This window comes from Elgaria multicarinata, chromosome 6, assembly GCF_023053635.1.
Source record: "Elgaria multicarinata webbii isolate HBS135686 ecotype San Diego chromosome 6, rElgMul1.1.pri, whole genome shotgun sequence".
Lineage (NCBI taxonomy): Eukaryota > Metazoa > Chordata > Lepidosauria > Squamata > Anguidae > Elgaria > Elgaria multicarinata.
The window spans coordinates 83,143,677-83,170,661 of NC_086176.1; the positions used below are offsets into that span (position 1 = coordinate 83,143,677).

Below are 26,985 nucleotides of genomic sequence, written 5' to 3' on the forward strand. Positions count from 1 at the left end.
TGTAGAAATGCACCATAGGTCAGTTTTGTTTCATTCCCTTTTTTTAAACTGTCCACCCGAAACCCACGATCCCTCTCCGAGGCAGTGGCTACGGGCCGCTCCTGCCCAGCCACTTCGTTCAGTGAACGGCCCTCCTGGATGCAAGCCGCTCCCGAGATGCCCCCGCCGGCTTGCAGCGCCCCTCCCCTGCCGTACAATTCCTGCCCTTTCGGACGAGCAGGTCAACGACAGTCCGACGGGGGTCCGCTAGAGGCCGCTGCTCGGCTGCCGGGCCCGCCGCGCCTCCCGCCCGCCCGCCGCTGCCAGCGCTGCCTTCGCGAGCGAGCCTTTCGCACGCCAGCCGAGCGAGTGGAGCGACTCTGGCGAGCGAGCGCAGCCGGCCCGGCCACTCCCTCGCCGCTCGAGGCGGCCCCGCCAGCGCTCAGGAGCGACAAGGCTGGCTGGCTGGCTGGGAGGGGCGGGCCGTGGCCGGCTCCTCCCCTCGGGAACCCAGCAGCCGCGGCCGTGGTGGGAACAGCCGCCGCCGCCGCCGCCGCCACCGTGCCGGGCGAGCCGAACCCCCCGAGGGCGCGCTCTTGCCTCGCAGCGCCGCCGCCTCGGTGCCGCCGCGAAAACTCTCCCACGCGGCGCAATGACAGGTAATGCCGCGAATGGGGAGTCCTGCGGGGCTTTGGGGGGCGGGGGCGGAGTCGGGGAGGCGCGTTTTTTGGGGTGGGGTGGGGGTCTGTGGGGGATGACTGGATTCGCTTTAAAAAGTTTCCCGCAGAAGGCGGCTCGCCCTCTTTAACTCCCGGCCAAGGTTGTTTGGCTTTCCGTCACCGTGCAGAAATCCAACCGGTGCAGTCTCCTTGCTGTGTCGAGGCAGTGAGTGGGGAAAGGTTCGCCGGTGGAATATCTGCCTGTGGTGCGGCTCGTATCTGCCCAATAGCTTCCGGCCAGACGCAGACGGTGGCGGCGAGCCCTTCCAGATGGTGCGCTGTAGAATGTGGGGCGCCGGGGAAAAGATGCTCCTTTGTGTAAAATTGAGCCGCTGAAAGTGCATTCGGGGAGAGGTGTGATGGGAGGGGGGGGGGGCATTTTCGATCTGCACCTAAGTTTGCCGTGTGTGTATAATGTCAACGCGATAAGCTACGTTTCCATTACGTCTAATGAAAAGTTTGGAGTCTGGGATAAGTTTGCATTGATGAATCCCCTCCACTAGAAGAAACACACACTCACCTTTTTAAAACAAAACATAACACTGTAAATCCAGGAGAAAGTCAGGTGCCTAGTCTAGCAGAGTAGTGTGTGTAGTAGTGGTAGTATTTGGATTTCTGTGTCTGCAAACATTTGCTTTTCCGTCCTGCCCGATACAGAGTTCTGTGTGACTCCAAGGCTTGTGTGCATCTTTGCAGCTGTGACTTTCCAGACCCAGTATAGCAATAGCTGCCTGGTTTGCTCTTGTACCGTAATATAGCTCTTTTAACTTAGGGCTTGTCTGCGCTGGTGCCATAAAGCACGCTAAACTTGATTTCATGGTGGATTTCATGCATGTCTCACCTGTGGTATCTGCACAAGGCACAGCTGTTTGGTGTCTGAAAATTAATGCATTAAAAAAAAAAAAACCTTTTCAGATTGAACAGTGTGACAAGTTGAAATACAAACAGATCTTGAAATTGGCCCAAAAGGGGGTTGGCTATAGTGTCACATTGGTTGGAGGATCGGGGCTGTGAGTCCCATAACTTTTACCTCCATCTCCCCAGGGCATTTACTGTTAGGTCTTCCTACGTAGGGTGGAGTTCTCATCTGTCATGTATCTGTCATTCTAGGCTGCTGGGAAAACTAAATGCTTTTTAAAAAAAAGTAATACATGAATTTCTTTGGTGTAGTGATTTCCTAGAACGATTGCCTCTTCTAGTTCCCTCGACACACTGGCATGAAAACAACACCTGCCAAACTCTAGCATTTTCACCCTGTCCTCAAGTGTGACTTTGATGTAAGCCTGCCGTTCTTCAAGCAGAAGAACTTTCCGTGAGACAGAAATTAAATAATGAAAGACTTCTCTAAGCTGAAGGAGGAGGCTGCTTGTTTCATCTCTGCGCATTTGAGTCACTGCCTTTGCCTCGCCTCCTTCCAAGCAGGAAGGGTGACTGGGCCTTCCCTGTACTGGGTGCAATTGAATGATCCAATCACTCCCCATGCAAAGATGTAGCAGAAGTACCCGCCCGCAGAGGAGGTGGCCTATTGCCTCCCTGCATGAGTCACTGCTCTGAGGTGACTCATTCGGTTTTGTTTCTGCTTTCTCTCTCTCTCTCTCTCTCTCTGTGTGTGTGTGTGTGATTGAATCGTTCAATATAGAAGTGTGGCACAATTATTTATTTTTTATTGCATTTATATCCCACCTTTTTTCCTCCAGGGAACCCAAGGCGGCATACATAATCCTCCTTCTCTACATTTTATCCTCACAACAACAACCCTGTGAGGTGGGTTGGGCTGAGAGTCTGTGACTGGCCCAAAGTCACCCAGTGGGTTTCCATGGCCGAGTGGGGACTAGAACCCGGATCTCCCGACTCCCAGTCCAACACTTTAGGCACTACACCACACCGGCTCACACAATTACCTTCCCTCAGACACTGCCCTTGCTTTATTCCGGCCTTCCTCAACCTGGTGGCCTCCAGATGTGTTGGGCTGCAATTCCCATCATTCCCAGCTTGCATGGCTGGGGATGGTGACAGCTGCAGTCCAAGATGATCAAGTCGGGTAAATCTGCTTTATTGCGAATCAAGAAGCTTCCCTGGAAAATGTCCCTTGTACAGAAATGCAGACCTTTCTGAGGGCCGAGTGATTCTTACCTTTCCATGTGCTAAAAGTAAGCTTTTTGTGTTTGTGGGGGTATGAACTGTTCTTCCATATTTAATCTGTGGGTGGGGGGTAAGTTCTGGATCAAGTATCAAAGTTTGGGGAGGGGACACAGTGATTTAAAGTCCGCCTCTTGCACTTGTTAATTCAGAGGGCCCCTTCCTGAGATGCATCGCCTATGGAGGTGGGAGGGCAAAACTTGTGTTGATTGCCTGAGTTATGAAGGGTAAATTCTGTGTATAAACCCCTTTATAATAGGTGTAAGAAGAAGGTCCTGAGCCCAGACCTTTTGTAGCTATCATTCCTGGCTAGATTTTGAGAAGGGAAATACTCTAATTTGATTTACTTTTTAATAAACGTGTCTTCTGCCATCATTTCACCTCAAGGGGATTGCAATAGCAAAATAACAAGAACAGACAGCAGTACAGTAAATACAGTTGTGACCAAACAAGATAAAGCTGCAAAAACAGCAGATAAAAGTAGCCCTGAAAAGACCTTGTATATCATTAAAAGCCTGAGAGAATGTAAAGACATGGGATGTGCTACTTATAACTAATGAAATGTATTCTGTGTTTGGTTATCTGTTCCCATGAAGAAAACTGACTATAAGAGGTAGCAGGCAGAAGACACAAAACAACTAACAGAATAAAGATGCACACTTTTTTTTTTTAAAAAAAAAGAGTCCGCCACATGAAAACTATTTCATAATACCTGTAGACTTGCAGGTCTATTAATTAAATCCTGTGCAAATTCTTTTGGCACATATTCACTGAGCCTTACTAGTTTGAGGTTAAGATTATGTCACAGCGTGCAAAACTGTAAATGAGACTTATTGCCGGTGTACATGGCAATGTGCGGGTGGGGGCATAGCTAAAGGGACTTTTAAAAAATGAATAAACTGTCCACTTTAGTGAGTTCTCAAAAGCCCATGAAAAATGGTGGGGGGAGACAGTGCACCTGGAGTGTTCTTTCTGTGTTTGCTGGCATGTTCACAAGTTTTAAATGCGTTGCCTGCTTGTTTCTTTGATAAAACTGCACTTTGCACACTGATTTATTGGTAATATTTCAAATGTTCAGTATGCAAAAACGTGTCCCCTCAAAGCCCTTGTGTCCTGGGAGAGAGAAACTGGAATAACTTAAGATGCTTTAATGTTTGTTTCTATTGTTGCTGTCATAAGACGGATGGTGGCAGTGGGATTTGAAAAGGAATGAGAAGCAATGTGCATAAGGGCAGACCGACTTGGCAAACTGACTCCGAGGAACACTTTAAAAGCTTCATCCCACCTACCTGCTTCCCTCAGATTATCCCCGTAGTGCTAAGCTTTCGTGGTTGTTGTTGTTTTTGCTACCGGGCGACAACGATCCTTTGCATACCAGGAAGTGAGTATAAGGGGGGAAATGTAAAAAATCATTAAAACAACGAATGACCCAATTCAAATCAAATTTGGTATGCTTAAAGCTCTCCCTAATATCTGTTACTGTGCCAATTTTGGTGTCTTTATCTTTAAAGTTTACGCAGATGTAAGCATTTCTTTAAAATCTTGCTCCTGCATCCCAGCAGCGGCTTGGAAGATATGCTCAAAAAGTAGGGGCTAAATACGGCGAATCTTTTTGTTTTATTGCACAATTAAGGCAGGATGCATGGGAGTACTTCACAATCAAAGCAGATTATAAGGTGGAAACCTTCTGAGTCCTTTGCAGTGATTGCACAGTATAACGCTGGTGTGATAAAGCTCTTAAACCTGGAAGAAGTGTGGAAAAAGATAGAGCAGAGAAAGGAAACGTGGAGCCTAGCATTGCTAGAGAGGCTGGAAAGAGGGGGAAATAACGAGAATGCAAAGGTTTCTAGTGAAAATGGATATTGATGATATATTATAGGTAGAAAAAAATGGCTGTGACTACCGTGGAAAAGGATTTGGGGGTTTTGTCAAAGAGTTCACTGATAAACCTCAATTCATTGTGCAGGAGCAGTGAAAAAAGCCTACTTGGTATTGGGAATGATTAGGAAAGGATCTGAAAACACAATTGTCAGCATCCTATGTAATGCACAAAACAAAACCCCTCCATTTGTGCCAGTGAAGTTTTCTCTCTCTCCTTTTAGCCCCTGAGTAGGAAGGTGAAGTTTGGTGAGGGGTGGAGGAAGTGGGTGATTGGGAAAATTTAAATCTCCCCAATCCATTCATGGTGGATCAGGCTTTCCACATGCTTACACTGAGAGTAAAAGAAAAGGAAAAGGAAAAAAGGTAAGGATCACCTGCACACTGTGCATTTAGCTGGTCAGTGGTTGTGCAGGTTGAGTGTTTTGAACTGGTGGCAAGGAAGGGTTGATGACACATGCACAGTGTAGTGTGGGCTGAAAAGACAAGCACCTAGCCTATGGCTAGAGGCGGAGGGGCTGTGTGAATTAGCCCCGAATCTGCATGTAAACATCGTGTTGTTCCAGTTCTTACTCTAGCACCTTGTGTTTATGTACGCATTTATACAAAAATGTATATTCCTCCAAAGGAGGTGCTCAAACTGACTAAAAAAGTGTAAAAATATAATTCAATCCCATATTTCTTTATATATTCAATCAATCTGAAAACTGCTTGACTTCATCTAAAAAGACATCTTGAAGTGGTTTGCAGCATGCAAGTCTAAAATATGAAATGTCTCCAGATAAAATATTTAAAAACAGAGAATACAGAATGTAACAGTTAACCATTTTAAACTAAACAAAATACCATTCTCAATTAGAATATTTTAAATCATAGAACTAATTAAATAAATTCTTAAAAATAAACCCAGACTAAAAGCAGCGTTAAAAAAAGCGGGGGCGGGGGGAGGTTAAGAAGAAATGCAACTGAAGAGCAACAGGCAACCGCTTGATTAACCCATGATTAATTAACCCACGTTGTGCCATTATGTGTGAACTGGGTCATAGAGTGCATTACAATAATCCAGTCGAGTTGTAATGCTTATAAAAACATGGCCAGGAAGAGAATGGAATGTACATGTTCCATAGAATATATAGAATGAGGAGGAGTGTTAAGGACATAAGAACTGCCATGCTGGATCAGACCAAGGGTCCATCTAGTCCAGCACTCTGTTCACACAATGGCCAACCAGCTGTCGACCAGTTCCCATAAGCAGGACATAGTGCAACTGCACCCTCCCACCCATGTTCCCCAGCATCTGGTGTATACAGTGTTTAAGTATTTCTGTCCCAACCAACCGCTTTAGTAGGAAGCCCACAGTCACTGCCCACAACCCACAAAGTGGACTGTATCAAGATTGGGTTGGAGCTGTTGGTGACCATATTGGAATCTAGTCCTGGAGGGAGGGTGCCGCTGAGAGTGGGTTTGGGCCCTGGTGAAATTTTTTTGGGGGTCTCCCAGCAAGGGTGGACTGACTAAATTTTTTGCATGGGATTTGTATTGATGTGCAAAAAACAACAAACAAATATGCCCTGCTCGGTATATTGGCTGATAACTGACAAAAAATTATATATCGTTATTATTTTCTTTGAAATTCACCAATTTGACAATGGATGCCAAAAACAATCGACAAATAATGATACTACTGAGAAAGACAAAAACATATGCAACATAGCTCCCTTCCGGACCACCAGGCCCTGGTAATTTGTACCGGCTTCCTCCCCTCTCGTCAATCGACAAATAATGATACTACTGAGAAAGACAAAAACATGCACTTTATAACAGTTTTGAAAACAGTATATGGAGTGTGTCCTGGGACCCAACAGTTGTCAAAACTGTTATAAAGCTCTTTAAAGCAGTAGTGTAGATCCTGCCCTAGTCACAATCTTCCCCACTAGGGTAAGACATATTGTATTTATTTCTATTTAAATTATAATAATTAGTTCTACATTTGCATCTATAACTATAAATTAGCAGATGCAAATGTTATGCAAATCACTGACTTCTTTTGTCCTCTTTTTTGTTGATGCATTTCCTCTTTTTTGGCAATTCATAAATGGCCACCCTGATCTAAGGCCTAGATTTGGCCCCGGGGCCTCCAATTGTTCAACCTTATCTGGGTCGGCTGGTTCTCAGGTATTGGTTTATGATGTACAGCCTAAAGTAGGTTGTCCTGGAGACACTGCCACTGTTTTAAAGTTTTTAATTTTGGAGAGGAGAGGGAAAGAGTTTTTAGAGGAGGAGAAAGATGGACATACAGTGTGTGTGTGTGTGTGTGTGTGTGTGTTTGGGAATTAAAAATGGGTCCCAGGCTGAGCATATAGGTGGGGCCTGGGTCGGAAAATGTTGAAGACTACTGTTCTCATCAGCACCAAATATTTTTTAGCGGCTTGCCTCTCATCAGCTAGATAACAGAAGGTGTCAAGCAGAATGCAAGTGTGAGCAGGTTAGAGAGGTACATCTGTGGAAAACAGTGGAGGCTGGTGGCTCTGATGTCAGTGGGGTGCGGAATCCACTTCAGTTTTAGTCAGAATCAATCAGAACTCTAAAGGAGCTATCCAAGGTGATGTTGGAGCCTCCATTGGTGGAAAATGTAGCAAAACAATCCATATGACTCGGATTCCTTCTGTCTGATTGGGTTAAATGATCTGCTTGACAGTTTTATCAGAAGGAGTGATTGTTTTATGTTGTACATAATGTGGAAAAGATCAATGTAAATGAGCACCTGTACTTTAAGAAGCCAAGAACAGTCTTTAGCAAGGCTTTACAGTTGTGTAATTGTTTTTTCTAGGTTTGGAACTTAGTCAACATGTGCCCTTGATGTGTGAATAGTCTTCACTGCACTAAAGCAATGCATTTTTTTATGTACAGTTTCCTGAAAAGCCAAAGTAAAATATTCAAACAAAGATATCACACTACTAAAATACTGAGGTAAAGATATCACACTACAATAAATACCACCGTTTCCTCCTGTGCCTTTAACAGGTCCTTGACTGGTAAAATCAACATGAGCTTTTCAGTGAGGTGTTGTTAAAGGCAAAGGTATAAGTGCTGGTTAAAAAAAAAGTCAGCAGCCCTGCACTGCTAAATGGAAAATCCACAAAATGTTTTATTACTTGTATTAGTATCACAGGTCCCGATCATTTTATTTAAGCGTATTCCCTTGTAATGATAAGCCAAACATTCTGACAGAATAAACAACAATGTAAATAAGCTGTGTGCAGGTTTGTGCTTACTTTGCTTCTCCCTTCCCATGAGCAAGTAAACAAACAGGGAAGGGATAGTTTCATGTGAGGTCCAAACCTGGGATGATAGTTTATTATGCCTAAACAATCCAGGATTCATAAGCCAAGAACAAACCCAGGTTTAAAGAGGCTTACAATTCCAGCTTCTTTGGGAGCAGTTAACCATAATCCTGGGTTCAGATGTTATGCGAGGGAGTTGTGAATAGACTGTGTGCATCAGCATGCTTCACTTTTGCATCATGGTTTATTAAGCCAGATCTTTTGGCTTATCGATATATGTTAGGGTGACCATATGAAAAGGAGGACAGTGCTCCTGTATCTTTAACAGTTGCATAGAAATGGGAATTTCAGCAGGTGTCATTTGTATATATGGAGAACCTGGTGAAATTCCCTCTTCATCACAACAGTTAAAGCTGCAGGAGCTATACTAGAGTGACCAGATTTAAAAGAGTGCAAGGCACCTGCAGCTTTAACTAGTGTGATGAAGAGGAAATTTCACCAGGTTCTCCATATATACAAATGACACCTGATTAAATTCCCTTTTCAATACAGCTGTTAAAGATACAGGAGCCCTGTCCTCCTTTTCATATGGTCACCCTAATATATGTGGGATGCATCCATTAACTGAAAGAGTGCACAAGTTCTGTGCCCTTGAACCTTCTCCCACAAACAGAACTAATTATTACTGTGCAATATAAATGTTAGAATAGCTTTATCAATTAAAATTATTTTTTAACCCATCACTAAGGTATCACAATTTCCTAATTTTTGTGCATTTACGTATTTAAAATTCTTCATATCCTGCCTCTTCTGCTTTTCTCCAAAAGGTGGCCATAATGGTTTGCAACAATTGTGTCGATAGCAACCTAATAAAACAAAATTCCAAACAGAAAATCTAATTTTAAACTATCAGCAGCTGTCAGAAGCTTGTAAGAATGAGCAGGTTTTAACCTGGCAGTGAAAAGCCAACAAAGCTGGTGTCATTTCTGGGCAGGAAATGATGGGAATTGTAGGACGTTTTTCTGTCTAAACATGCATAGGATTGTGCCATTATATCCTGATGTACGGATAGTGAAGGCAAACCCCTTAATTTTTTTTATGCTCAAGAACACCTTTAGAAATGCCTGTGTATAATTTGAGTGGTGTTTTTTTTAAAATATAATCAAGATTAAAGTGATTCTGACTTAATTTTATAATGCATGTGTAAAAAAGAAAACAAACACCCTATATTGGCAAGGATTCTCATTTGCAATACAAACTACCTCTCTTCTGCATTAACAATAATCACATGTTTGTGTAAATAACACATGAGAGGTTCAAAGGCAATTTAAACCTCATGTATGAAAACTCTCATAGGGTAGACACTTCCTTACTGAAGCCAAAACAAACAACAACAACAAAACCAGGTTAACCAAATATCTACCGTATAGGCTGTGTCCTCAGGTCATTTATGCCGGCATAGAGAGCCCTTGAAATCCTTAGAGTTATGGTGATATCATAATGGTTTCTTTAGAATGCTGAAAGCAAATCAGTGCAAAAACTTTGGTGCATCTACAGTTCTAGCCTTTTTTGAGTAACTTCTAAAGGCCAAACTACATCTTGACATGGAAAATCCAAGTTCAGATGTCCCAATATCTTTTTAAAAAGCTACAAAGCAGAAGGGTGGTCTGGGCTCATGCCCACTTTCTGAACTTCAGGTAGCAGAGAGCCAGTTCCCAAGCTAAGCCGTGACTTTGCATACAGAACCTCCACTTGGCCTGGTCATAGGCTGCTGCTGCATGATGTGCGAACCCGTTTTCAGTTGTCCGTGGGTTAAATAACCCAAAATTAATCTCACGACTTGTTGTCGGTTAAATAACCCACTATTTGATTCTGTTATGTGTGAACTGGGTTGAAGTGTTGAACTGGGTTGAACTGGAGCAACTCCCCTGCGAGGAAAGGTTACAATAGCTGGGATTGTTTCTCTTAAAGAAAAGCCAAGTAGGGGGAGTAGGATAGAGATGTACAAAATTATGCCTGGTGTGGATAGGGAGACATTTTTCTCCCTCTCTCATTATACTAGAACTCAGGGTCATCCCACGAAGCTTTAGGACAGATAAAAGGAAATTCTTCTTCACACAGTGCATAGTTACACTATGGAATTCGCTCCCACGAGATATAGTGATGGTCACCAATTTGGATGGCTTTAAAAGGGGGTGGTGGGCAAATTCATGGAGGAGAAGCCTATCTGTAGAAGTCTAGTCCTGATGGCTACATGCTTCCTTCAGTATCAGAAGCAGTATGCCTGTGTACGCCAGTTGCTGCTTGTGGGTTTCCCATGGGCAGCTGGTAGGCTAGTGTGTGAACAGAATGCTGGATTAGATGGACCCTTGGTCTGATTCAGCTTGTCTCGTCTTGTATTCTTAACCCTTTCCCTTGCACTGTTTCCAGATTTGAAATACCTGTGCCTCCTGTGAGAGGTGGGGCAATTTGAATGGGGAGAAGATGGAGAGGAATGGATTATCAAGCCTCCTCCTCCAAGTGCCTCTAGTCATGATGGCAGCATGCCTCTGAATACCAGTTGGTGTGGAACATGTGTGGACGGCTGTGATTGTGCCTATGTCCTGCTTGTGAGCTTCCCATTGGAGCATCTGGTTGCCCACTGGTGGAACATAATGCTGGTCTAGATAGGACAGCCTTCCCGAACCTCGTGATCTGCAGATGTTTTGGACCAACTCCCAGCAGCTCTAGCCAGCATGGTACCAGGTTAGGGAAGACTGAGGTACTATATGTCTTCTGCCTGATCCAGTATGACTCATCTTATGTTCTTATTATGCCCCAAGCCAATTCCTCCCCACCTCTGTAGCTGCTGATAAGCTTTAAAAAAGATGTTAGGAATCTGATCGTAGATCATGGTAATGTGGACCTCATCTACTTTTTTAAAGTCCTTTGTCCTTTAAACAGCATTCAATGAAGTTCTCAGGAACTGCATTTTAACTTTCAAAACTTGTCTCTTTCATTTGTTTTCAAAACTGTGGTGAATTGTGGATCTGAAAATGGTACTTTAGAAAGCACTGTTCATATTTTGTTTTTATTTTAATAGTTGTCTTTTCTTTTCTTTTTTTTAAAGGAAGGTATATCTATTGAGCTGCTTCTTTTGACTCTCTCTATTTTCTTCATCAACAAAAACGTTTCTGCTCTTTTTTTAAAAAGTGCTAATGCAGCCATGGGAGAATGCTCTAGAACCCTTTCCACTTTACATATTGCTAATGTGACTGTCAAGTTCAGATTAAGGGATCTTTATTATTAATGGCAGCCTGTTAATTTAAGAAATGCTACACCCTGGATTATGAAGCTCATGCTGATTTACCCTCTGGGGGAGGAAAAAAAAATCCTCTTATCTATAAATAACAACTTTGGATCCAAACTCCTGAAGCAATCTTATATGTCTAACGTTGACTGATACTTTTGAAATTGGTAGGCTGGGGAAAGTGGGGGTGACCCCCACTATTTTCAGTCTCTCTCTGGTGCTGCTCCTTACTGTGTTTTTGTTTCTCTCCACCTCCATGTGCAAAGCTGCTTCTTGCCCGCAGCCTCTGTTGATTTTCTCCCCCAGCACTATCCTTTACTATATAGCAGCTAACCATGACAGACCAAGTCTCCACCCTGAGCATATGTCCCTTCCAAATACCTCCCAGTCAACAAGTTCCTGCCACTTCATTCCAGGGTTTTAAAGAACATCAGGAAGTATGTTGTGTAAATTGATTTACTGACTGGGTGGGTGAAGGGAAATGGGAGCTGCAGCAGGGAAGAAAGAAACACCTGGAATGGATTTCTTTGGGAGGGAGGGAAAGACTGACTCCTTAGTTTTAAATAGGTGCTTGCTGTGCTGGAACTTGCTAGGGAAGCTGAGACAATGTTTAATTTTCAGGAAGAGAGCTGCAGGGGACTCAGGTTTATGAGGTGCAATGCCAGCTGTGCTATTAAGCCCTTCTCCTTAATTCTGTGGGAGGGGCAGGCTGCCACTTGCTTGGCGGGACGGGAAAGGGAAACTGTATGGGTTCAGAGGCACTTTTACTATATGATTGTGGACTAGTAGAAAACAAATGACTACTGTCCAGACATAATTTGTGGACACCTGGGGAGAAGCTAGATGTGGCCATCCTAACCTTATGTGACCTGATCTTGGATTGTCTATGTGTTTTCAGCCAAAAGGACTAAAATGTACTTTTAAAAAGGAAAGAAAGAAACATGCCATTATCAGGATCCTAAATTTGATATATTCTACTACCTGCTGGCCTGTGGCCCACGTCTGGGGCCCATGGCCTGTTTTATGCCCCTACTGCCTCCCACCATTGCTGAATTCACTATAGCGGTGGCAAAAAGTGGCCATTTTTCTTGAAAGCAAGGCAGGTGCATGGATGGGGAGCATACACATTATTTGGAAACAGAAATGCACTACCCACAAGCCTTGTTTTCTTAGGCAAAATTGCTGGTGTCCCCCCTTCCCCCTGTGATGGGAATTTCAATGGGGCAATGGGCAACTGGGCGAGAGGGCAAGGATACACCTCCTGGCACGTTCTGGGAGGTGCAGTGCAGGCCCGACCCCTGGAAATTGTCCACCCCCTGCTAGAGAATGCTGCATTTGACTGGTATTGCAGAATATTTATAGCCCAACTATGCTCTTTTTAAAACTTATCATCAAGAATGAAGAAAATTTAGGTATTTGTATGTGTTGCTGCTTCCAACTCACTGCTTTTTCCTCTGATTTATTCCAAGATTTTCCCTCTGATTTCATTCCGCACAAGCCGTTCAAAACAACTTGGAAATGTTCTTCAATTGCAAATATTGATAGGAGTGCCAATTTGGGAGGGATGAGCGGCAGTATTTCCTCTTCCTGTATTTTAAGCCACATGTGATTAACTCTTAGCTATAACCTGCAGCTATAATTTTGACCAATTCATTGATTCTACATACCGTGGCTATTTTTAAACATAAACAAGTAAGGAGGCCTCTGTACTAGGTAAGCATGCCAAAGGCACAAATCCCTTTGCTTGAAAAGGTGCCTGACCCATGCTGGCAACAGTGCTATACTTATTATAATTAGGCATAAATAAATAAGGTCCCACATTGCCCTTCTAGAATTTAATCTTGGTTGTATCCAAGGGCAGATCTTTTGTCCCCAGCTGAAATCTCTTTGCTGCCCCCTCCTGATTCTGAAAGGCTATCCCTGAATTAGAGCGTCAACAACAATATCTCTGCCTGTCTGAAAGTGGGAGTTTTCACACTTAATGCTCTACTCATCACCCAAAAAGAAATGCATTGCTAAAAAAGAGGACATCAATTTGCATATATTTTGCATGTGATAATTAATATGTACAGGTGTAAATTTAGAAAGAATTACTCAAAATAGAAATACAATCATAGAATCATAGAATAGTAGAGTTGGAAGGGGCCTAAAAGGCCATCGAGTCCAACCCCCTGCTCAGTGCAAGAATCCACCCTAAAGCATCTCTGACAGATGGTTGTCCAGCTGCCTCTTGAATGCCTCTAGTGTGAGTGTGGGAGAGCCTACAACCTCCCTAGGTAACTGGTTCCATTGTCATACTGCTCTAACACTCAGGAAGTTTTTCCTGATGTCCAGCCAGAATCTGGTTTCCTGTAACTTGAGCCCGTTATTCCGTGTCCTGTACTCTGGAATGATCAAGAAGAGATCCTGGCCCTCCTCTGTGTGACAACCTTCTAAGTTGTCACACACTAACAATGGAATCAGTTACCTAGGGAGGTTGTGGGCTTTTCACACTAGAGGCATTCAAGAGGCAGCTGGACAGCCATCAAGAGGATAGCTGGACAGCCTAAAGCTGGATGCTTTAGGGTGGATTCCTGCATTGAGCAGGGGGTTGGACTCGATGGCCTTGTAGGCCCCTTCCAACTCTGCTATTCTATGATTCTATAAGTATTTGAAGAGTGCTATCATGTCTCCCCTCAATCTTCTCTTCTCCAGGCTAAACATGCCCAGTTCTTTCAGTATCTCCTCATAAGGCTTTGTTTCCAGACCCCTGATCATCCTAGTTGCCCTCCTCTGAACACGCTCCAGCTTGTCTACGTCCTTCTTGAAGTGTGGTGCTCAGAACTGGATGCAATACTCTAGATGAGGCCTAACCAGGGCTGAATAGAGAGGAACCAGTACCTCATGCGATTTGGAAGCTGTACTTCTATTAATGCAGCCCATAGTAGCATTTGCCTTTCTTGCAGCCACATCGCACTGTTGGCTCATATTCAGCTTGTGATCTACAACAATACATCTCTCCCTAGTGTGGAAGACTGACTAGCTAACCTGTGTGGCTGCTCAGTCCGCTGCCCAGGTGCTTCAAACTGTGGATGGGCAATTTCAAGGCCCTTGTTGCTCTCCCTTCTTATTATGGCTCTTTATGTTTAACTCAGGCCATAGCTAGACCTAAGGTTTATCCCTGGATCGTCCAGGGGTCAAACTTGTTCATCTAGGTGACACACAGGGGATCCAGTGCTCAGGCAGGGGTGAACCCTGGATGATCCCAGGATAAACCTTAGGTCTAGCTGTGGCCTCAGACTTAGGTAGCGCAGCCCTTCAAACAGAGGACTGTCCTCTGTGGAGCAGGACATATGGCCACCCTGTCCTGAATATTAATCTAGCATACAATGTACCATGACTGCAAAACATTGCTTTGTGTATCTCAAACCTCCCCTTTCCCTGGCCACATCTCCTGGGAAACTACTCTTGAATCAGAGAGAACTAAACGATTGTGATATGGGAGTTTGCTGCTCAAGGAAAATAAAACATGGCTTCCATTCATTTCTGAAGCTGAGGCACTTCAAACTTTTGATAAAGTTCCAACAAAGTACAGATGCCAATTCCCCCCGCCCCCCAGATTAATACACACAAACTCACAAAATGACATACACTTGCACACACTTTTTTTATATGGTGTAGAACTTGTATTTTTTACTTTCATTAGGTATTGAGTTCCAACTTGTTCCAGAAGCATATCAGTTATAGATTAAGATTTATAATTAGTGAATTCTTTTGTGTCTTTAGTGATTTTGATTTATTGTTATGTACGTAGGTTCTTCTTTTTGTTGTTTTTATTTTGCTAAACTTATTTCCAAATAAAATAAAATTTCATGATGAAAAAAGAAAGAAAATAAAGTCAGATACCCCACTTAAGTAGCTCTTTGGTCCTGGCCTTTGTCAAAAGACACTTTGGGCAGTATCCAACTCTAACTTATATTAGCACTAACATAAATTCCGTTGCACTATCATAAGCTGACCCTTGTACAATGCTGGCTGGTGCGACGGGTTTCCTCAGAATACCCGTTACGTCAGCTATCACTATTGGTGTTGCGCTAGAGTCAGCGTATTCTGGTGCAATCTAATTCACGTTAGTGCTCGTGTTGACTTGGATACTGCCCAAAGTGTCCTTCGGCAAAGGCCAGGACCAAAGAGCTACTTCATTTGTGTTATTGCTAATGTTGACTTGAATGCTGTCGTTTGACTTTATATACTACTGCTACTAGCGGTCATCGTACTTACTTATCCCAATGTTCAGGACATCTTAAAAATGCCTCAGAATAGACTGACTACATGTATTTCCCTTCTGATGTTATTGTGGCATCACTGTGGTGTAGTGCTACATATTTGTTTTTTCTCCCTTTGGGTTTACAAAGCAGCTTCCAGCTGGTGGCTGTTAACACACACAGTTCCCAAACAATAGCAGCATAAAATGTTTCTGAGGGGGAAGAGGGAAGGATAAATAAAGTTAATCTGTGTGTCCAGCGGTCGTTTTGCCAAGCATTATTACATAACGTAATCTGATTTCTCTTTGTTTGTTAATGAAATCCTTTCCCCCACATTAAAACAATTTGAGTTCTGTATGTTGACACAACACACCTTCAGGCAGGCAGAGAACTTTCTTTCGGCATGTCTACACCAGCCCTATATCCCGGGATTGTTCCTGTGCATCCAAATGTCACACAGGGGATCCTGGGAGCAGGCAGGGACGATCCCTCCATTTTCCTCAGGTAACCCTTAGGTGTAGAAAGGGCCTTATATGCAGCCGATAAAGCACACCAAGGAGGTTGGCATAATAAAGGACAAAATTACTTGTCTCTAGAAAGAAAGAAAAACCCTCAGCTTCACTTCAGGCTCTTCCAAACGAGACTTTTACTCGTGCCTCACTCACAGAATCTTACAGAGGGACTAGACCTCGTTTTCCCCTCATCACTTTCCTGTGTTTTCCTACTGCTGCTTCCATGATTTTTCTTACCTCAGAAAGAAACGAGAGGAAAAGATGGAATCGTTGCACAATGCCTTCTAATTGGTCATGGTTGAAGCCCTCCGTCTGGAAGCCTTCTTCTTTGGGTCAACTGTTCCTACTTACTTTAAATACTCACAAACAGTCCAAAGGCCAACATTGCTATTTTTCTTATGATCTTCACAAGATCTTATACAAGAGCAGGAAGCCAAAGAGGATCAATTATGTGTCCTGTTGCACGTCCCTTTCAGGAAATACCATTATTAATGTGTGACTCTACAAAGACTGGTTTAAAGGAAATAATGAGTGTGTTTTCAAACAATGGCTGCTGTCCTTTTTTGCGGGGAAGACGTATAAGATGTTCCCCAGGGTGTTTGGTTTGGCTTAAGGCTGCTTGAGACGCAGGCCAGAGAAATGCATACCGGCGTAATGTAAGAATGGCTATCGCATGTCTATTTCACTGCCAGGATGTGTTTGGAGGGTAAAAATTATAAAATAGTTTGGGTAAACCAGTATTATGGCTGCCAAGCAGAAAAGCATCATATCATTTTCAAGTATCGCTAGTGCATCTCTTAAGACATGCATCTGGATGGCTTGCAGTTGCAATCCTAAACACATCAGGGATTGAGCACGTGCTTTGGAGGGAGAAAGTCCCAGGTTCAATCCAGTTAGCAGAAAGATCAGGTACCAGGTGATGGGGAAAGTGTCTGCCATTGCTAGCTAGAATACTTTACAAGTACCCTACAAGTTCCAGCAAATAATGAGTGTGTTTTCATCCAGTGAGTGTGGGGTGATAGTTAAACAGTGAGTTAGCATGTTGTCTGAACCAAAAACATTTTCTGCAGGGTGGCTTGTTAACCATGCAATGTGGCCGGTTAACCATCCAGAACAATTGAACAACAAACTATGGGTTCTCAAGGTGGCATGTTAGACAAAAATAAGCCGCAAGGCATGGTTAACAAGCCACCTTGTGGAAAATGTCCTGGGTTCAGACAACATGCTAATTTATGGTTCAACAAATAATCCATGGTTCAACAACAGCCCATATTCAACCACTGAGTGTGGGTTAGTGTGTTGTGAGAACCCAGTCATTGACTGGATTCACACAACATGCTAGCCCATGATGATTTCTTTTCCGGAACAAACCTATGATGGGTTAGCGAGTTGTCTGTGGGATGTCTCCCCCTGTCAGTGGATTATTTCCCCTAAATAAGCCACCCCAAGAACCCCTGGTCTGCAGTAAGGCTGATTTTACCTATGTGGATTAATGCGTAGTCTGTCAAGAACATGTGGGGAAAGCCTCTCCTCTTTCAAGGAGCAACTTTCCATGGTATATAAAAAGCAGCATACGTGTAGGTATTTGGTGACAAAAGTAAAGCAAAGAAGAGTGCTTTCATGAAATGCAAATTTGGAAGTGGCCATGTATCTTATAGGGTAGGCATTAGCATTGCCAACTTTCTTCCTAGGGTTTAATACTGATAATCTTGGCCTGCAGTGTCCAGACTGCATTCATCTTGAGCTGGTTTTGAAATAGGCATTTAAGAAAAGCAATCATCATCATCGTCATCATCATCATCAGCTAGGTTTGACATTTTCATGGCCAGCACTGCAGACACTAACATCTGAGTCCTAAAGAAAATAAAGACAAAAAAAGATTAGACATCCTTTAATCACTTTCTCTCACTCCTTTCCCTCAAACTGTGCTTTATTGATGCTACATTGTTTTTATGGTGGTGGGTACACTTAGATAACCAAACCTTCTGTGTCAGTGTGACTGACCCACCTTTAGTGAAAAGAAGCTGAGTTCTGCAACTTACCGTGTATAAGCTGTACAAATCATGCAAATTTGTATAATTTTGCACAGTTCTCCTAGTCATGAACTAAGTGGCTGTGCTTGAGTCCCTTGTATTCTACTCCTATTTGCCCAGAGAAAGACAACAGGCAAACCTCCAATCAGCTGGGCCCTGTGCCAAGCAGGACCCAAGATAACAGCACTGGCTCCTGGTGGATGAGCTCCTTAATGGTCAAGGGCCAAGACAGATCCTAGGCTGTCATAAGGAAGGCCAGGTAGCCAAGCCAATCATGGCAGGTTTGATTGGGCCATTTATTTATTTATTTATTTATTACATTTTCATACAGCCCAATAGCCGAAGCTCTCTGGGCGGTTCACAAAAATTAAACCCATGAAAAGCATAAAACCAACAATTTTAAAACATGAATACAAAATACAATATAAAAAGTACAACCAGGATTAAAACCACACAGCAAAAATTGATATAGGTTAAAATATAGAATTAAAACAGCAAAGTTTAAATTTAAGTTAAATTAAGTGTTAAAATGCTGAGAAAATAAAAAGGTCTTCAGCTGGCGACAAAAGGACTACACTGTAGGCGCCAAGCGAACCTCTCTGGGGAGCTCATTCCACAGCCGGGGTGCCACAGCAGAGCAAGCCCTCCTCCTAGTAGCCACCTGCCTCACTTCCTTGGCAGGGGCTCGCGGAGAAGGACCCCTGTAGATGATCTTAAGGTCCAGGCAGGCACATATGGGAGGAGGCGTTCCTTCAAATAATCTGGCCCCAAGCCGTTTAGGGCTTTGAATGTTAGTACCAGCACTTTGAATCGGGCCCGGACCTGGACTGGCAGCCAATGAAGTTGTAGAAGGACTGGCATGATATGGTCTCGCCAGCCAGTCCCTGTTAATAGGCAGGCTGCCCTGTTTTGTACCTGCTGAAGTTTCCAGACCATTGCTACAGTATGCCATTTTTATGAGGAAAGAAAACGACAAAACACAGGCAGTAGGCACATAATTAGTTTTGCCTCTGTGCATACTTTAAAAAATGATGAACGAGGGACCTTGCATTCAGAACATATTCCCTGCACGGAGATGATCTAAACATAAGTTAAAAGTGCATGTCTGAGTGCTTGAAGCGTTGCATAGCATGAATCATAGAATCATAGAATCATAGAATAGCAGAGTTGGAAGGGGCCTACAAGGCCATCAAGTCCAACCCCCTGCTCAATGCAGGAATCCACCCTAAAGCATCCCTGACAGATGGTTGTCCAGCTGCTTCTTGAATGATCTCTGTGTTGCAGGTCTACTGATTGGGTAGCCACTGGTTCTGTCAGACACCTGATCAGTGACCGGATGGTGAAAAGAAACTTTGCCCTGTGCTTTAACTTATATGGAATACTCTCCTACCCCCACCCCCAACCTAAAGATTACTTCCCAGTCAGCAAGCAACACAACGTGTGAAACAACCGCTCATAGGAGTCCATTGAAGGAGTTTTGTGTTGTTGTAGGAGGAAAAGGGTACGTTTTGCATATACAGGGGGAGAAATGTTTAAACAATTTCTGACTCATTGCATCCTGCACGGTATGAAATAACAGACTGTGCAAAAGAGAAACATATTGATTTTGGAAAATATTCAACTTGAATAGCAAATCAGCTTCTCAGTGAAGGTGACCTCCTTTAGGTCTTATTTCTGTTGTTGTCTGGTTGTTGTCATGAGGACATTGTGCTTAATACTTTCATCCCTGAATTATTCTGAGTTGGAGGGTTTTTTGTTCTGAATTAATTTCAAGTAAGATGTTTTGGGGGATGCCCGTTGCGGCTTTGATAGAAGAATAAAGGTAAAGTGTTTAATGACCTGCAACCGTTCATTCATGCAGTCTTAATAGATGGATTATCCAATTAAAAACTCAGTACTGCAGTGTACAGATCTCCACACCCAGAAAATCTTACTCCTTGCCCTTAGGGCAGCTGTCTTCAGGTCCCTTTCTGCTTTCAGGTCCACTTTCTGTCTTCAGGTCCACTTAATTTCAATTAGGGTGATCATATGGAAAGGAGGACAGGGCTCCTGTGTCTTTAACAGTTGTATAGGAAAGAGAATTTCGGCAGGTGTCATTTGTATGCATGCAGCACTTGGTCAAATGCAAACTTCATCACAACAGTTAAAGCTGCAGGAGCCCTGACTTATTTTGTACCTGGTCAGGAGGGCAGAGCTCCTGCAGCTTTAACTGTTGTGATGAAGAGGGCATTTCACCAGGTGCTGTATGCATACAAATGACACCAGCTGAAATTCCCTTTTCAATACAACTGTTAAAGCTGCAGGAGCCCTGTCCTCCTTTCCATATGGTCACCCCAGATAACTCCCTCTCAAGAAGATCAGCGAGAGGAAAGAGCTCTAGCTAGCTTCTTGCTTGAAACAACCACACCCTGCCTCAGCCTACATGTGAACACATTTACTTGCAAGTAACCACCCAGGACTGCTGTTTGGAGAGAGAGTTTATGAGCTTCTGTAAGATGGTGGGTGAGGCATCAGGCAAAACATAAGAGTGTGTTGCAATAATTGCTGAACCACTGGAAGTTCTTTAAAACACAAACATAGTTTTCCACTTTAGAAATAATCTTGATTATATTTTTCCCTGCTTAATTTTTCATCAGACTGATATATTTCAGCTCTCTGTATGGTTATCAAGGCAGCCAGGTTTGCATAGGATACTGTCAGGAAATGCATGTGTGATGAGAAGCACAGGCATCAATATCATTCCATTCTTGTTTTCTTTACCATAGGGGAAAGTATGATTCACAAGTTTTAATTCTTCGGCTAACGGTTCCTGTTAAATTTTCACTTGTTATAAAAATCCACCGGCTTGTTTGTGTTACAGACATTACATTGTCCTTTACAAAAGGAAATGAAGGCCCTGCCTTTTAATAGGGTCACACGCTTTAATCAGTAGATCGATCAACAAAACCTTTCATTTATTTAAGCGATAAATTTTAATTGGTGGGGCTGTGAATTAAGAGCTTGTGTGATTCTTTTTGAACACAATTGGCAGCTGTCCTGAAGGTTTTATGCTGGGCAAATTCGTTTAAATGGTTTTTAATTGGTCGAAAGGTTAATGTTTCCCATAGTCCCACCTTTGCAATTGCCATGTTTCCTTTGTCATGGAGAAATGTACCAAGAGCTATGGCTCTTACAGATGCTAGGAAATTGTTTGGGCAGCCATTGAGATACCATGGGGATGGGTTTCGGATTCTGAACTGCGCACAGAATGGTGTCAATGCCTTTCAATTAAGTGTGTGATAATTCTTTTGGTTTTCTCTGTTTGTAGATGCTGCGAGGATGGAATTGAGCCCTGCTGAAGTGCCTCTTTATGTAAGTTCCACAACATTAGGCTTCTGCCCTAAAGGTCCTTTCTTTTGTTTTGAAGGCGGGTTGTTGTTGGTGGTTATTGAGAAGCTGCATGAATGAAGCAAACATTCTGTGGCCGGCTTGACCGGGACTTTAAGCCGTTGAATGCTGCTGCTTCATTTGAGCTGGTATAGCAAGCGTTCATGCCTTTCCTGCAGAAATAGTTTTCACATTGTGACATCCAGATTACTGCACTTTAGCCTTGTTAGGGCTGGTAGCACTTGGAATGGAGATGGTAACTGTGGTGTGAAAATAGTCATTCCAGTTTCATTATGGTTTGGGAAAATAAATATTTCTATTATAAATGTAAATGTTCTGTCCTACACCCTGATGTCAAAATAGCCCCAATGGCAAATAAGGAAAATTGGACCTGGGGCTGGAATACAACTTTTGAATGCTTTTTAGGGGCAGCCCCACTAACCCTAAAATACATTTTGGGCCCATTCAGAAGACAACTTAAACCATGGCTTTAACCATGGTGGTTAAGCGAGAAAGCCAGGCTGTGTTCAGAAGACACCTTAAACCACGGCTTCAACTATGGTGAATAAGGCTTTTTGCTTTACTCAGCATGGTTAAAACTGTGGTTTAAGGTGTCTTCTGAACACGGCCCGGCTTTCTGGCTTAACCACCATGGTTAAGGCCATAGTTTAAGGGGTCTTCTGAATGGGGCCTTAGTGATTTTATTAGGTTGGGTCTAGACAAAGGGTGCTTCTTGGAAGAATGCTACCAACCATAAGGCAATGTGCAGCTCGTTTTTTTAAAAAATGTAACAGTTTTTCTGTGGTAAGAAAAGAAACAGAAGTAGTGGTGGGAAAACCTGGGAGGATTGCGAGAGGAAGACATTGTTGTTTGGACCCCCTGTAGAATTCCATGAATGAGGCAGGGCGATGGTGCAATGAAAGCTTTGTCTCAAAGTGCCAAAACTTCATTGCATTTAATTCTCATTGAAACCAATGGGTTGGATCCAGACGTAGGGTGCAGGCCTATGCCTGTTTAGACAGAAATAAGCCCTATAAGTCCCAGCATTCCCCAGGCATCTTGGTTGGCTGGGGAATGCTGGAAGCTGTCTGAGTTTTCTCTGTCTAAATATGCATAGGATTGCACCCTTAGTCATGCTTAGAGTAGAACCATTGAGCCACTGGGGATTTACTTCCAAGTGCAGAAAAAGGAAACTAAAACAATCGGGGCTGGAGCATCTGGAATTGTTTAACTTGGAAAAAAGGAGGCTAAGGGGAGACATGATAGAGGTGTACAGAATTATGCAGGGTGATAGGGTGGCATTTTTCTCCCTCTCTCATAAAACTAGAACCCGGGGTCAACCATGAAGCTGGTTGGTGGGAGGTTCAGGACAAATAAAAGGAAGTACTTCTTCACCCAGCACATGGTTAAACTAAGGAATTCACAACCATAAGATGTAGTGATGGCCACCAATTTGGATGGCTATCAATGACTACGGGTCTTGATGGCTATGTGCTACCTCCAGTATCAGTTGCTGGAGAACATCCTGCTTGTGGTTCCCTGGTCAACAGCTGGTTGGCCACTGTGTGAACAGAGAGCTGGACTTGATGGACCCTTGGTTTAGGCCAGCATGGCTCTTCTTATATTCTTGGACCTCTCTTGATGAGAGGTTTGCCCTGGGGGGGATCTGCAGCATCGGCAGGTCATGTATATTACACAGCCGCCATTGTGGAGCCCTCCTGAGGCATTCTCCCAAAGCCCCTCTTTTAAAAGTTTGGGCACTTAGCCCAACTTTTTCAAGCCAGCGAGGGACAGACCTGCATCTTCCGTCTATTTCCCGCCTCTGGCATTGCGCCAGAGGTGTGTCCCCAGCCATTGGCCAACCCTGATTGGGTCACCATCGGCAGCGACAGGGGGAGGGGGCAATGCAGAAAGTCAAATGGCCATTAGGCTGGCTATGCGCCTCCGTGGGCCTGCAGAGCAGCTCAGTTAAACAAAACCAAACAAACAAAACCAAAATGGAGCCACATGTGGCAGGCCCAGACAGGTGGGAGGGGGCAGCCAAGCAAGGCAACTGATCATTGGGCTGCCTCCACACTCCTGCGCAAAACCATAAAAAAACCCAAAACACAACAGACAAGGTACTGGCATGCCGTGACAGGGGAAAGCGGCTCCTCCCTCCTCTCCTGTCACAACCCCCTTGCTTTCTCCTTCGGCTGCCGGGCCGCTTCCTCTCCTCTTCTGGGGAGAGCCAAGATGATCCCCGTCCTCCCAGAAGAGCAAGGTAAAGGGGTGGGGGACTAGGAAGGGACACGCTGAGCCACAGCGGTGCCCATCCGGTGGTGTGGCACAGTGGCTCCTCCCTCCCCTCCTGTCACAACCTCTCCTTCGCGTGGGGACAACGCAAAGGTGCGTAAACATGGTGGTTTGAGGGGTAGCGGTGCCAATGCACCGCCATCAAGACATGCCCCTTATGTAAGTAAACATGCATAGGGATGTACTATATGTGTTATCCTATTTCTTACATTGCAATGTTTTATTGTTGAGCCTTGGGTTAGGGTTGCAGTAGAGATGTGAAACATTTAAGTGTTATATAAATCAGGCAATGTTCTTGCTGGTTGGGAATGAAGGGGATTGTAGTCCGAGATATCTGGAGGGCACCAGGTTGGGGAGGGCGGTTATGAATAAATAATAACAAAATTAATTGTCTTGTAAAAAGACCCAGAACCACATAATCGAACATGGGCAATCTGGCTTTGTATGAACAGGTACCACATGGAAATCAGGCACAATTGCTCTACTGATAAAACAGCAAAGAGCTGGCCTGTAATTGGTTTCTAATTCAGTATATAAACCACTTGGGAGTTCCTTCCATTAGAGAAACTCCTGCCTTATTAGTATACCTTTCATGGGAAACAAAATCAAGGCTGTATTTAAATCAGGCACTGAAAGCGGTTCTTTTGTCCATTTTCCATGAATAGATTTCTGGCTTGCTGTGTTTGGCTGAAATTCTATACATTTGGGTTTTGAAGATTTCAAAGATGTCTAGGGTGGAGATGATGAAAACGATCTTCTCCTTGAGTTTAAAAAGAAAAAGTAGTGGCATGGAACTCATAGAACTACAAAAAGATGAGTCACATACAACCTGTTTTGTTTGTGGACTGGGAAGGAGAACGGGTCAAGGTGATGATTTAGTTTGACATATTGCATCCAGCAGAAAGTGAACTGAACATTATTCAGGGTCAAACGAATCAATAAAAACCTCGCCTTGAAAAAGAGCAAGACTGAAATCCTAAGGAGAGTTGCTGGAGTTCAAATTATAACATTTGAAGTGCTCAGGTTTTGAATCAGCTTCAGCCTCAAACAAATGTAATTTTATGAGATTTAAAGGAAATCATTGGGCATCTGCAACATACAGGTGTCGTGGTGTGATTAATAAATTGACTGGTTTTGAAGTGAATAATTGGGTCAGTAAAATATTTTTTTTATAGAGGCCAGCAACTACTTCATGACAAATCTGGTCATTTCTATAGCCACCATGTTTATAGGTGTGATCAGATTCTGATCCTGTTATTGTCATTGTGGAACCACACAGAGTGGAAGCGAGCCTGGATTTAATCCTAAATGGCATCTCCCAGGACCTAGTATGAGATGTAAATATTGTTGAGCCAGTTGGAAGCAGTGACCGCTATCGGATTTAATATATATTTAAGTGGGAAAATTCTCTAAAATGAGGCAACCAGTAAAAAAGAAGTTGAAAGGGGGTGTCAAGAGGGTTAAATCCCTTCTTAATGCTTGGAGTTTATCACCAGCATGGTTAACGAGCAGTGTCAAGGGGGCCATTAGAGAAAGGAGGGCTTCCTTCAGAAAACAGAAGACTTGCCCAAGTGAGGAAAACAAAAGGGAGCACAAACCTGCACAGAGGCGATGCAAGCAGACAATAAGAGATGCAAAAAAAAAAAAAAAAAGCATTTTGAAGAGCACATCACTAATAATATCAAGTCCAACAATAAAGAATTCTTTAAATATATCAGAAGCAGGAAATCAGCTAGAGAGACAGCTGGACTGTTGGATGATGATAGAGTTAAAGGAGTATTCAAGGAGAACAAGGAGACAAGAAGCTGAATAAATTGTTTGCATTGGTCTTCACTGCAGAAGATATAGGACAAATATTGTATCTGTGCTTGAAGTGTTGTTTTCAGGGAGGGAGTTTGAGGAACTGAAGCAAACAATGGTGACAAAAGATGAAGTTTTATACTTTATTGATCCTAGGTTGCTCAAAGAACTCAGGTATGAAATTGCTGATCTTCTAAGCAAAATATGCAACACGTCCCAAAGTCGACAGGAAGATAGCCAATGTAACTCCAGTTTTTAAAAAGGGATCCAGAGAATTACAGGTTGGGTAGTATAATATCTGTTCTAGATAAATTGGTTGAAAACATGATTAAAGATTTGTAAGCGTATAGAAGGACAAGCCATGCTGAAAAAGAATCAACATGGCATCTGCAAACATAAGTCCTGTCTCAATAACCTTTTGGAATTCTTTGAGAGTATCAGTAAACATGTAGAAAAGAGTAATATTGTTTACTTGGACTTCCAAAATGCTGTTGATAATGTTGCTCGCCAAAGACTCTTGAGCTAATTTAGCAGTCATGGAATAAGAGGAGAGGTCCTCTTATGGATCAGTAACTAGTTAAAGAACAGACACCTGAGAGTAGGAATAAATGGGAAATTCTCCCAATGGAGGGAAGTAAATAGTTGGGTCCCACAGGGATCTGTATTGGGACCAATGCTTTTCAATTGGTTCATAAATGATCTGGAATTAGGCTTGAGCAGTGAAAGGCCATGAAGTGATACTAAATTATTTAGGGTGGTTAAAATAAAAAGGGATTGTGAGAAGATCCAAAAGTATCTTTCCAAAGTGGGAGAGTGGGCGTCAAAATGGCAAATGTGGTTCATTGTAAGCAAGTGCAAAGTGATGCACATTGGGGTGAAAATTCCCAACTTCAAGTATTAGGTGGCGGTGACAGACCAAGAAAGAGATCTTGGGTTGTGGTGGACAGATCAATGAAAATGTCAACTCTGTGTGCAGTGGCTGTGAAAAAGGCAAATTCCATGTTAGGTATAATCAGAAAAGGAATTGAAAATAGAATTGCCAAGATCATATTCCCTTTATACAAATATGTGATTCGACCACACAGAGGCCCTTCCTACACCTAAGGATTATCCCAGGAAAATGGAGGGATCGTCCCTGCCTGCTCCCAGGATCCCCTGTGTGTCATTTGCATGCACAGGGATGATCCCTGGAAAAAGGCAGGTGTAGAAATGGGCTTAGAGTACTGTGTACAGTTCTAGTATATTGTAGAGTGGGGGGGGAGTGCAGAAAAGAGCAACTAAAATGATCAAGGGGCTGGAGCAACTCCCCTGTGAGGAAAGGTTGCAACAGCTGGAATTGTTTAGCTTAGAAAATAAGCGAGTAATGGGGGGCATGATAGAGGTGCACAAAATTATGCATGGTGTGGAGAAAGTGGATAGGGAGATATTTTTCTCCCTCTCTCAAAAT

The 26,985-nt window shown here is 43.3% G+C and overlaps 1 protein-coding gene across 1 annotated transcript in view; it reads left to right on the forward strand.

Annotated features, from left to right (window-relative positions):
- The first annotated feature begins 607 nt into the window (after positions 1 to 607).
- ARHGEF28 (Rho guanine nucleotide exchange factor 28) overlaps positions 608 to 26,985 on the forward strand; it is a 175,489-nt gene continuing 149,111 nt past the window's right edge. Inside the window, exons 1-2 of the mRNA XM_063127928.1 lie at positions 608 to 638; positions 21,385 to 21,428. Of these exons, the coding sequence (XP_062983998.1) occupies positions 632 to 638; positions 21,385 to 21,428 (51 nt within the window). The 5' untranslated portion in view covers positions 608 to 631. The remainder of the gene's footprint in view (positions 639 to 21,384; positions 21,429 to 26,985) is intronic.